This window comes from Euprymna scolopes, chromosome 37 (assembly GCF_053919585.1).
Source record: "Euprymna scolopes isolate OS-2025 chromosome 37, ASM5391958v1, whole genome shotgun sequence".
Lineage (NCBI taxonomy): Eukaryota > Metazoa > Mollusca > Cephalopoda > Sepiida > Sepiolidae > Euprymna > Euprymna scolopes.
In genome coordinates, this window is record NC_136518.1 from 80,970,302 (window position 1) to 80,983,776 (window position 13,475).

General features: G+C 35.5%; 1 protein-coding gene across 3 annotated transcripts in view; it reads left to right on the forward strand.

Annotated features, from left to right (window-relative positions):
* Positions 1–13,475, forward strand: part of LOC145261247 (spore coat polysaccharide biosynthesis protein SpsK-like) — an 89,741-nt gene that overhangs the window by 58,255 nt on the left and 18,011 nt on the right. For all 3 annotated transcript variants that reach the window (XM_080119633.1, XM_080119632.1, XM_080119631.1), the window contains exons 5-6: positions 2,870–2,984; positions 9,353–9,458. In XM_080119633.1, coding sequence (XP_079975759.1) covers positions 2,870–2,984; positions 9,353–9,458 — 221 coding nt within the window. The remainder of the gene's footprint in view (positions 1–2,869; positions 2,985–9,352; positions 9,459–13,475) is intronic.

The following is a 13,475-nucleotide window of genomic DNA, read 5'->3' on the forward strand; positions in this document are numbered from 1 at the left end:
CCACCTTGCATATCCAGGAAAAGGTGTAAACATGAAGAAGACAGTATGCTTAGTGGAAACGACAAGCCTATGTTAAGAAACATATCTGGTTTGCTGTTTGATCACCTAAAAGTGGGGGAAGACGTGGCTGGTTACCTTTAATGCATCTAAAACCAAACTCCTATCTTTACATCATCAACGCTCTGATCCCCATCTGGCATCAATTGAAATGGATGGCTCTCGTCTAGGAGAAGTCCCGTGTTTTGACAAACTTCTGGGTTTGTCCTTTACTCCTGATCTGAAATGGAACACGTACATCAAGTCTGTTGCCAAGGTCGCTGGAAAGATGGTGGGATCCTTCTACCGTTCAAGAAGATATCTCACTACTGATGCAATTCTCTATCTATATAAAAGCCAGGTACATCCCAGGATGGAATACTGCTGCCATATCTGGGCAGGAGCTGCTAAAAACAGCCTATCCTGCCTTGACAGAGTACAAAATAGACTTCGTGGCTTAGTGGAGGATGCCCTTTTCTCTACCCTGCAACCTCTCTCCCACAGAAGAGACGTTGCGAGCCTATCCTTGTTTTATCGTTATTTCCATGGCACGTGCTCGTCTGAACTCCAAACTCTGGTCCCCCCTCGCCAATCTTTCACGAAAAACACCCGTCTAGCTGAATCCACTGTGAAAAATTTCCCCCACTCTATATCTGTGCCTAAATCAAAACGTGGATTCCATGAACAAAGCTTCTTTCTTAGAACTGCACACCTGTGGAACTCTGTTCCATCTGGCTGCTTCCCACCTGACTACAACTTGGATGTCTTCAAATCCAACGTTAACAAATTCCTAATGAACCGCCCTCTTAAGTAAACGCTTCATTAAATCTCCACGCTAACATACTGTATTTGCAATAACCCTTATCCCTGAGTGGCTTCTGGGCCTTGATAAGTGGTGACTACCGTGTAAAAAAAAAAATTTGATTTTTCACTAGAAAAACTAATTGACTCTTTAAAGCAAGGTTTCATGCAAAGAGATTGTAAGCTACTTGAAATGCTACTGAAATTATGACCACTTCAGATAATAAATTCCTTGGTCAACTTGTTTTATGTCCATGGATAAAATTGCTGATAATCTGTAATTGGGCTTGCTGTATGGTTTTCCATAAAATAACAATGATATCTATATACTAGCAGAGAGACTCGTTGCTAGGGATTAAATGAAGATCAAAGAATGTTCCACACTTCTCGATACTTTTATTGCCATCAAAATTGGTGAAATCGATCATTTTTCAATCAAATCGATTGTTTGCCTGCTCTAGTCGAGTACCCAGCATAGTTCACCTGCAATGATTTAGTTCACAATACATTATACTCTACATTGCACTGTAGAGAACCTACTGTTGATTTTATAAAGTTATTTTTATATAATGGCTTGAATTAAAGTTTTAAATGCAAAAGTCAAGTATCATGCTTCAATTATGCTCTAAACAGAAACGTTCATCCAAACATGCCCTTATCTTATCAAAGAACCTACTGTTGATTTTAGATGCCGAGCTTTTCTGCTTGTGTGGTGATAAAACTTTTCAAATGCACTTGTGATGTTAGGCTGTATAATGTATTTACTTTCGTCAAAATCGGGCTGTTCCTGCTTTAATCAGATTTTTTTGATTATCAATTTTCAATATTTATGAAAGGCATTCGGATAGAAAACTTATGTAAGAACACCTCCAGAGACGTAAGTACATTTGTGTGAAATTTCATAAAAATCAGCCCAGCTATTTTGAAATCCATAGGAAACAAGCTCACACACACACACACACACACACACACACACACACACACACACACACACACACACACACGCACACAAATTCCCTTTTATGTATAAGTAGAGAACTATATTCTGAGCAAAACAGAAAAAAGATTAAAAAGAAAAAAGAGATGTTTTGAGCTTGGAGTTCTGAATGTAAATCCGTCGTTTGGTCGACAAACCAGGACTCATTTATACCTCTCAAAATAAAGCATCGTTATTTGGTTTAAACTCGACGGAAAATACTTGTTATAGCAGTAACCAAGACCATATGATTGACCAGTGGCCAGTGTTAAGATCGAACCCTAAATGTAGACAAAAAAACACCAAGAAGACCACAATCTATGCAGTGAACGCACACAACCGTTACATAATGGATGGCCCTATGTCAACAATTGTCACTTCAATCTGTACTTAGTTTGACCCTTGTCATAATGAAACTCTATACCAAAGAGCTGGTTCCCAGTTGACTACAACCTGGTCATCTTTAAGTCCAATATAAACAAATTCTTGTTGAGCTGTTCTCTTAAATAATCAAATCGTACCCAATTTCCACCACTACCGATCATTACAGTGTTTTTTCTCACCAACTACCTTACACTCATTAACCTTTTTCCTTGAGTGGCCCTTACGCCTTGATAAGTGGTGACTCCCATGTAAAAAAAAAAAAAAACAAGTCAGTAATGATCTAATAATATTTTTATTCCATGTAAGAATAAGTTTTATCCCTGTAATTTTGCTTGAGTTATGAACAATAATTGTGTGTGTTTTTGTTTATTTTTATGTATTAAATAAATTTTTTAATAAAATGAAAAAAAAATTTTTAGCATAAAAATATTTAAAAAAAACAAAACAAAGTTTGTATTCTTTTTTTTTTTTTGAGAAATGATGGTTTTGGAACATTGAAATGTTTTTTTTCCATCTAGAAAAAACACTTTTTTGTTTTGAAACAAAATCTGTAAAAATATGTTCACATAAATATTTTAAATAATTTTAAGAGATTAAATTTAAGTTAAAATGTATCGAGAAATAAATATAATTTTTAATACATAATGTTTTTTTTTGTTTTTTTTGCTACAGTTGGCTCCAGATTTTTTAATATTTACAAAAACCACCCAGAATTTATTGCGATTGGTACGAGGCATTCTTTAGATACTCCACTACGATTTCCATTTGATATGGAAACAGATGCACTGTGAGTTTTTTTTTTTTTTGTTGTTATTGTTGTTTTATTATGTGGGGATGTGCAGTCAGTAGTCTCTTCGTCAAGTCGGTATATTTGTTATTATTTATATACACATAAAGGGCAGTAGTTTATGTGTGTGTTATTATGTCCAGTTAAAATCAAAAACTACAAAATAAAGACCCACAAAGTTCATATTTTCTTGATCAGCATTGCATTAGCCTGGATAAATAATATCTAAAATTTAGAAAATTATGTATTCTATGAGGGGTCAATTTGGAGGAAAATACTGACTCATTATTTGGGTAATCTATATATATAAAAGGCAAAATGTGTGTGACCATTTTGTGTATGTCTGACAAAGGCTTTTCTTGCACACGGTCCCGGGTTCGTTACTATCGCTTACAACTGTGTATATAGGTCCTAGATATGTAGGATTTGGGAACGCATGTAGCTTATAGATTTATTTACGTCGACTTTTACAAAATTATTGCTATTTTGGCTTCTCGTGTGTTGATTGAGCTTTTTAGTATGAATAAACTGAAACTAAACTCAAACGGACGTTCTCGGCATTGCGCCGGGAAAAACGTCCAGAAGCAATCAGCTTTGATCAATCTTGTATATCAGACAGTTGCTATTCAATCTGGACAATTGGGGGCTGCTTTCCCCCTCCCCAACATCTGTTGGGGGAAAAAACAGTCAAATTTGGGTAAACAAATCCAAATGCTGCATGACTTCTATTTGACCTTCTTAATTAGGTCAAATGGAAGCAGCAGAGTTAACTTTTATTGCGCACGCCTGTTTTTATAGTTAAATAAATAAATTCAAACACGTCTATGCTGTATGTTGCTGTGGCTGAATGGCTACCGTCTCACAGGGTTTTTTTTTCACACATTGATTTCCAACTGAAGGGTATGGGTTCGATTCTCATACTCACCTACAAAAACATTTTTTTATTATTATTCACCCCCCCCCCGGAGTTTTGATTTACCTCAGGACACCCGGGCATCGCCGGGTACCCCCCACTAGTCTGTTATATAAAAGAGAGTTGTCTGTGTATGTGTGTGTCCAGCTAGAGAGGAATGGGCTTGATGGAGGAGGAGAAAGAGAGGGGATAGAAAGATAGATAGACGAATAGAATGAGCTAGAGAAATAGAAGTTTTAATAAAAATAGATTATACTTTTGCTTTGGGCAATGCTAGATAGCCCTGCTAGTTTATATATAAAGGGCATTTGTTTGTTTGTCTGTCCAGCTAAAGCTCTCCAAAATAGAATATTATGATCAAAATCATCTTTATAACAAAGCTTTTTGTAAACAATGTTTATAGGAACAAAAACCTACATAAAATGTTATAGGAACAAAAACCTACATAAAATTCAATTCTAATTGACACTCTTCTAGAGATTGAAGGTTCAATCTTGAGTGCAGGCGATACTAAGAATACAATTGTGAATTACTTGAGACTTCTACCCGCTCATGGCTGATGGAATGAGAGCATGCTACCTTCGTAGATTAAAGAAAATGTTCCGTTCAAAATTCTGTGCAGATTTCTGAGTTCAACAAGGTACACCTGAAGAAAGCCGGAGGTTAAATCGGCTGAAACGTTGTAAGACATGTTGTACGAATAACGCTCAAGAACAGTATTCCGAAAGATAGCAATATATTTTTTTATTAATTACTTTTTGTCATTTTTGTTATGTCTGGGCAACACCGGTTAGCGTTGGTAATAAAACAAATAAAAGAAGTACTAAAAATGTAAGCAAACATTAAATGAATAAACGTTAAATTCAACAAACATGTACATATGGGTTAGATCAAGAAACAACTCAATAAAACTCTTTCTTCACATATGGTATGGTCTTTATTCTATTTAGACTCCATCCTAGAACTAAGGAATATTTAAACATGTATTTTGGGTCATTATTAAAGTATTAAGGAAAATTATCAATGATGTTTTGTCAATTTTTTTTTTTTGAGAAAAATGTTTTATTTATACAGCATAATCACATTTTATACAGCATAATCACATTTTATATGGCATAATCACATTTTATACAGCATAATCACATTTTATACGGCATAATCACATTTTATACGACATAATCACATTTTATACAGCATAATCACATTTTATATGGCATAATCACATTTTATACGACATAATCACATTTTATACGGCATAATCACATTTTATAGAGCATAATCAGATTTTATACAGCATAATCACATTTTATATGACATAATCACATTTTATACGACATAATCACATTTTATACGGCATAATCACATTTTATATGGCATAATCACATTTTATACGACATAATCACATTTTATACAGCATAATCACAATTTATATGGCATAATCACATTTTATACGACATAATCACATTTTATACAGAATAATCACATTTTATATCGCATAATCACATTTTATACGACATAATCACATTTTATATAGCATAATCACATTTTATACAGCATAATCACATTTTATATGACATAATCACATTTTATATAGCATAATCACATTTTATACAGCATAATCACATTTTATACAGCATAATCACATTTTATATGACATAATCAAATTTTATACGACATAATCACATTTTATACAGCATAATCACATTTTATACGACATAATCACATTTTATACAGCATAATCATATTTTATATAGCATAATCACATTTTATATAGCATAATCACATTTTATACGACATAATCACATTTTATACAGCATAGTCACATTGTATATAGCATAATCACATTTAATAAGACATAATCACATTTTATATAGCATGATCACATTTTATACGAGATAATCACATTTTATACAGCATAATCACATTTTATATAGCATAATGACATTTTATACGACATAATAACATTTTATACAGCATAATCACATTTTATATAGCATAATGACATTTTATACGACATAATAACATTTTATACAGCATAATCACATTTTATATAGCATAATCACATTTTATAAGACATAATCACATTTTATATAGCATAATCACATTTTATACGGGATAATCAGATTTTATACAGCATAATCACATTTTATATGACATAATCACATTTTATAAGACATAATCACATTTTATACAGCATAATCACATTTTATATAGCATAATCACATTTTATACAGCATAATCACATTTCATACGGCATAATCACATTTTATACGACATAATCACATTTTATACAGCATAATCACATTTTATACAGCATAATCACATTTTATACAACATAATCACATTTTATACGACATAATCACATTTTATACAGCATAATCACATTTTATATGGCATAATCACATTTATACGGCATAATCACATTTTATATAGCATAATCACATTTTATACAGCATAATCACATTTTATACAGCATAATCACATTTTATACGGTATAATCACATTTTATATAGCATAATCACATTTTATACAGCATAATCACATTTTATACAGCATAATCACATTTTATATGGCATAATCATTTTTGATATACTAGTTCCCGTCGGATCACCAAAGTTAAGTAATGATGAGCCTGGCCAGTACCAGATGGGTGACCATTTGAGACTTCCATGTGCTGCATGTGCTCTCCGCTTATCTCGCTTATTATCTTATAATTATCTTATTGTTTTCAGTCATCCTAGACTTCTTACCACTGGACTCAAGCAGTGCCAATTCAGGAGAGGTGTGGTTGGAGAATGCGCAACCCTTGCCTCCCTATTAGCTCCATGCAATTAAAGATATAAAATCAGATGATTCACCTTTCACATATTTTGTTTATGTTAGTTAACATTCACCAAGTTAACATTTTTTAGGAACTATTTAACATAAGTAATTTTATCCTAAACATAATTTTTGTTTCTAGTTTTACAAATATCAATAATGATCATGATAATAATCGTCCAACTAACTTGACGTTATCCAGGCCAACTATGTAACATATTTAACTCCCCCCCCCCCAATAAAGTGACAGAAAAACAAAAAGGTCAAAAAGAACCTTTCTATTATTTAGGACTTTATACATTAATATCACAAAATATATAAAAAATCAAACGTTTTCAAAATAGAAACTTATGAAATTAATTTTTATTACGTTTCTTAGACATGACACAATCTAAAAAGAAATAATTATTCAATTATTTGCTCCCGGCTATATAATTTTTTACTCCCTAGGGGTAAATTTACACCTGGTTGAGAATCTCTGATCTATGGATTTTAGTTTTAAAAACAATAAATACCAGATATGCAAAAATCAGATTTAAAAACATTAAAAAAAATCTTTTTTTTAAATTGGAAACTAAGGCTGAAATTTTTTCCCGATTCTGATACCCTATAAAGTTTTACAAGTTTTTAAAGGATTACAATAACAGAAGGGAAAATCGCACCGGACATGGCATGAAGCCACTTGATGCAAGGATTACAATAACAGAAGGAAGAGGCCTTCTTTTATCTAGTTTCTTTTATCGGTATATCTTACGGATATTATGTATTTAATGGAAATCACACCAGACAAGGCGTGAAACCACTTGATGCAAAGACCTAACAAATAATGTATACCTAAACATGTTTACACAATCATGTTTTTATTACTACCATTTATTCATCGTTGTTAATTTCCCATTTATTTCCGACTGTCGTGTGTTTTCAGGAGAATACACATTCAAAATGGTGACATTTTTGTCGAAGATGAAGGGGTAACATGCAAAAATGTATAAAAGTGGAATATCCAATATTTTGATTGGATAAATCTATTGTCTAGATACGAGATAAGCACATTGCTACACCGGTTATCATTAGATAACCAAAGTTAAGTAAGGTTAGGCCTGGTGGTCAGTACCAGATTGGTGACTATTTGGGAATATCAGGCGCTGTATGTAGGAGGACGTCGGCACCTTCCTACAAGAACTGCAAAAACTGAACATCGTTATCTCCCCTGACAGGGGATATATATGCAACTTGTGATTGCTTGCGAATTTGATATTCCTATGAAACTTTCTCCTTCAGAGGAAGCAGATTCAACCCATTTAGAGTGAATGCTACTTTAGTATGGTACGGTATTGTGCCTTTGCACTGAATAAAATTTTTTTTAAAAACGCATTTGAACGGTCAGTATCACAGTTCCGAAAGATTCAGCTCCTAGGTAAAGATATTTGCTAGAATACCAAAGGGCCTTGATCGCACTAACAATGCATGTAGTAGTGAATATCAGGGTTAATATGTATGTGTGTTCGCAAATTGATCAAAGACGCAAAATCGAATGAGTCATTGCTTTGTGAAGTTTGTTTTCTTTTCAAATAAAAGAGAACATATGGTTACCGTGAGGGAAGGAAATTTATTTGAAAAATTTGTTTTATTTGATTTTGATATCAAAAGAGAATTTATTTGAAAATTGGTTTTATTTGATGCCAAAATGGAATTTATTTGAAAAATGTGTTTCATTCGATGCCAAAAGAGAATTTATTTGAAAATTGGTTTTATTTGATGTCAAAAAGGAATTTATTAGAGGAATTAACAACTAATGGCCAAAGCTGATTAGTCCATCGAAAGAAGAACACATGTCGCCCAACACATGCAGATCTTCATAAATAACAGTGCAGAGCAGTTTTCTCATACAGAAAAACAGAGATAGAGAAAGAAGGTAGAGATAGAGGGATAGACAGACAGACAGACCGGGAGAGATAACGGTAGCAGTAAAACATATGTAATTCAGTTGAGTCCACAGTGAATGGAGTGACCCAGAGACAGGCTCAATTTGGTATAAGTGACCTGTCTGGGAATGAAACCGAAAAGAAAAAAAAAACTCTTGAAAAACGGAAAACAAAACTTTTCTCTGATGAGAAACGTGGCAAACTCTTGAAACGATAGAAAATATTTCCAACTTTAGAGAGAGAAAAAGAACATGAATTAAAAAAAGAAAAACTTGGCTTCACTAAACCCTTCATTCTCTGAACCTCGTCGTTGATAGTTTCGTAATATGTTTTTTCTTTTTAATTTTTTTTTTCTCCTTCATTTTTATCAATGCTGTCTTGACAAATGCTATTGACCTATTCGACATTATTCTCAATACAATCACTATTGAAAACAAACCGATGTTAGTGTTCATTTTCTCTTTTTTGGTAAAATGATTATAAGTGCTTATCTCCTGCTCACCTGGCATTGAGAAGAACAGTATATCAACCTGTTTCGGCTGACCTACTAGACGGACCCTTCTTTGGGTGTGTAAGTGTGGGTGGGGGGAGGGGTTACAAATGAATCTGAATTCATCTCAAAACTTGTATGCAGTTAAATATTCTTGCATGTAACCATTATTTACATATTTACAGCAATATTTTACACTTTTTGTTTGTTTTAATCGCAGAGATCCCTTAAAAGTAAAATTGTTACTTGATGCATGCGATCCTCATGTTATTATTATTGCGGCCGCATTTACAAATGTAAATCTTTCTCAATCTCAACCCGAACAGGTGAGTAAAAATATTCGATAAAATCATTAAGATAACAATATAGTGTACTAACTATCCCGACCTAGCGTTGCTCGGTGCTCTTTTTACAAGGACATTCCAAAAGTAAGGCTTCCTATTTCTTTATTTCGCCTGAATTAACCATAGGGGGTTGCAAATTTGATCACTATGATGATTGAACTTATGTATTTATGACCTGAAAGTTTCATCTCTCTGTTGCAAATATTGACGCTGCGAGACGCTAAGAAAGCAACCCTTTTTATGGACGTGTGTCATAAGCAGAGATGCACCATTAAATTCCTCCATACAAAAAAAATATTGAATCGATCAGCATTCACTGGCGCCTGTTGAACGTTTACGAAGCCAATGTAGTTGATGTCAGCACAGTTAGGAGATGGGTTTGTTGATTTCAGAGTGGGGACAGAGATATGAGTGATAAAGTACGCTCTAGACTTTTACGACCAAGGCATCGTTTATTGATTGCAAAAGTGCATTCACAATAATGGTGACTATGTAGAAAAATAAATTCTGCAACACAAAACCTTGGTAGTTTTAATGGTAGCACTCCCGTTTTCATAGCTCTTCAATGTTTTAGTTTTTGAGTTAAAAAATAGGAGGCCTTACTTTTGGAATGACCCACATACTTTCATTTTTTTTCGGCTAAATTATTAGAAACTATAAGAGTAGAAGGCTTTCCAGCATCTAGGGCCCTTAACAGTGAAGGGGTGGGATTTTGCTGCTTGTTGGGTTAATCACGTGGCACAAGTGCTATGAGTTCATCAGAGCATATTCCATTAAAGTTTTTGTTTTTTTAGATAAGAGTCACCACTTACCAAGGACCGGAGGCCACTCGAGGATAAGAATTAATGAGACAGTAGTCAATGGGGCAATATTATAGTAATTAGGTAGTGGAAATTTGGTAAATTGGAATATTTAAGGGGACGGCTCATCAAGAACTTGTTTATGTTGGACTTGAAAATAACCAAATTGTAGTCAGCTGAAAAGCAGGCAGACAGAAGAGAGTTCCGCAGACATGCAGTTCTAAGAAAGAAGCTTTGTTCATGGAATGTACATTTAGGTTTAGGCACAGATAAAGAGTGGGTGAAATTATTAATAGTGGTTTCAGCTAGATGAGTGTTTCTCATGAAAGTTTGGCGAGGGAGGACCATATATAGGAGCTCAGACAAGCACTTGCCATGAAAATAATGACAAAGCAGAAACAGGCTTGCAACATCTCTTCTGTGGGAAAAAAAATACTTGTGAAACAGGCACATGGATTCAACAATATGGCGATGGCCGAAGAGTTTAAGCTTGGCCAATAGTACAGAGCATATTAGACTGGAAACTCTTTTTTGAACCCTGTATAAAAAGGAGAGGCTAATGATAGATGCACCATCTGAGACGTGCCAACAAGATTCCATGTATGGGCGAATGGTGGCTTTGTACGAGGAGCGTGCAATAAGTAATGCCCCTGATCCACTTATAGTTGTCTGATCTACCTGAGATTTTGCATGTGCAATGATTTATATCTCTACGGGTTATGTGGCAAATTACAGCTCTGAACTAATTGTGGTTTCTGTTTTACAGGTGTTTGAACTGAGTCAGGTGTGAAATGGAGCCTGTTGAATGCCGAGCAGTGATCCAGTTTTTGTATTTGAAAGGACGCACACCACAGGAGACTTTTGATGAAATGAAAGAAACTTATGGTGATAATGCCCCATCATATGACCTTGTAAAACGCTGGCATAGTGAATTCAAACATGGCTGGAAGTCTGTGGAAACAGCTCCCAGACCTGGTCGCCCCACTTCTGCCATTAATGAGGCATCTGTCCGTCAAGTTGAGGCTGCCATTTTGGAAGATCATCGCATTACTATTCGCCAAATAGCCCAAGATGTCAAGATTAGTACAGGGTCTGTGGAGACTATCATTCATGACCATTTGCATATGCATAAGGTATCTGCCAGATGAATTCCCAAGTTGCTCACACCATTCCAGAAGCGAGAACGCGTCGAGTGCTCGAGGATGAATTTGGAGACGTGGCAAGAAGATGAATCAAAGTTTTTCAAAAGATTGATTACACAGGATGAAACTTGGGTCCATCACTATGATCCAGAGACCAAAGCCCAGTTATTGCAGTGGAAGCACTTGGACTCACCACCTTCAAAGAAGGCAAGTGTGCAACCCTCCGCTGGCAAGGTCATGCTCACAGTCTTCTGGGACCAGGACGGAGTAGTGATGACAGATTTCCTGGCAAAGCGTACCACAATTACAGGAGCCTATTATGCTTCACTTTTGAGGAAATTAAGGGAAGCTATCAAAATCAAGAGGCGGGGCAAGATCAGCAAAGGTACCCTCCTCCTGCAGGACAACACTCCGGTCCACAACTCACATGTCGTCAGATCAGAAGCACGGGCGTGTGGTTATGAAATCCTCCCCCATCCTCCCTACTCTCCTGACCTTGCACTCTCTGACTTTCATCTCTTCCCAGCCATGAAGTTATTTTGAAAGGAAAGCGTTTCTAAGATGATGCAGCCTTGATTTCTGAAGTCACGTCGTGGTTGGAGAACCAACCTGGGGTGTTCTACAAAAACGGTCTCCAGAGCTGCATCAAACGATGGGAGAAGTGCATAACTCTGGGTGGTTCCTATGTAGAGTAAGACTAATAACTGTGCCAAGTTTCGTTGCTCTACTGCTATGAGAAGTGGGTAAGGGGCATTACTCATTGCATGCCTCTCATAAACAGAAAAACTGAATCTGAATTCTATATAACGAGTAAAATGAATCTCCAAAGCAAACAACGAAGGAATTCCTGAGTTGTACAGAAAATCTGGGAATGTCCGTTGTTTTCGTCAAAATTGGAAATCTTTTTAAATTTTCACCAACTTGTAAATGCTTTGGGAAAGGCAAAGGGTAAGGGAATAAACCCCGACAAATATCCGGTTTTAATAGGATACTGCCTGTAATCTGATTTCTGAATTTTCACTTCATGCTATCCAAGTGAAATATGTTTTATTTGCCCAACGACTAAACACTGACATTTCTCAGTGACCATGCCTCGAACAAAGTAGCAATCCTGATACTAATTTTCAATATAATCTAATATATAAACGGATATATGTCTGTTTGTCTGTCTCCATATAATGATCTAATATATGTGTAGTTCCAAAGGATATTCATATTTTATAGTGAGAATCCCAATAGGCAGATGACAAAACACTGCAACACCTTTCCAGTAACTCTTGCAGCTGTGCTGGCTCCAACTGTATTGGCTTGCCTTTCCTCCAGACTCTGTCTGCAACACTAAGAGAGGAACCCTGGTAACTGGGAAAACCTAGGTGTCCTTATCAAGCCTGCATCCGGAGAGCTAGTTCCAGTTTTTAACCAGATGCTGCGACTTTTAGTTTCGGGAGAGATAATTTGAAAATATGGAGACAAACACACGTATAGCCTTTTATATATTAGATTATGTTGGACATTAGTATCAGGATTGCGACTTTGTTCGAGGCAGGGTTACTGGGACACGTGCAGTATTTGGTTGTTGGACAACTAAAACATATTTCACTTGGATAGCATGAAGTGAAAATTCAGAAATCAGATTGCAGGCAGTATCCTTTTTTTTTTTTTTTTTTTTTTTACAAGGTGATCACCACTTATCAAGGCCCGGAAGCCACTCAGCGATAAGGGTTATTACATGTACAGTACGTTAGTATAGGGATTTAATAAAAGTGTCTACTTAAAGGGGGGGGGCGGTTCATCAGGAATTTGTTTACGTTGGACTTGAAGACATCCAGGTTGTAGTCAGGTGGGAAGCAGGCAGACGGAACAGAGTTCCACAGGCGCGCAGTTCTAAGAAAGAAGCTTTGTTCATGGAATCTATGTTTTGATTTAAGCACAGATAAAGAGTGGGGAAAATTTTTGACAGTGGTTTCAGCTAGACGGGTGTCTTTCGTAAAAGATTGGTGAGGCGGGACTAGAGATTGGGGCTCAGACGAACACCTGCCATGGAAATAACAATAAAG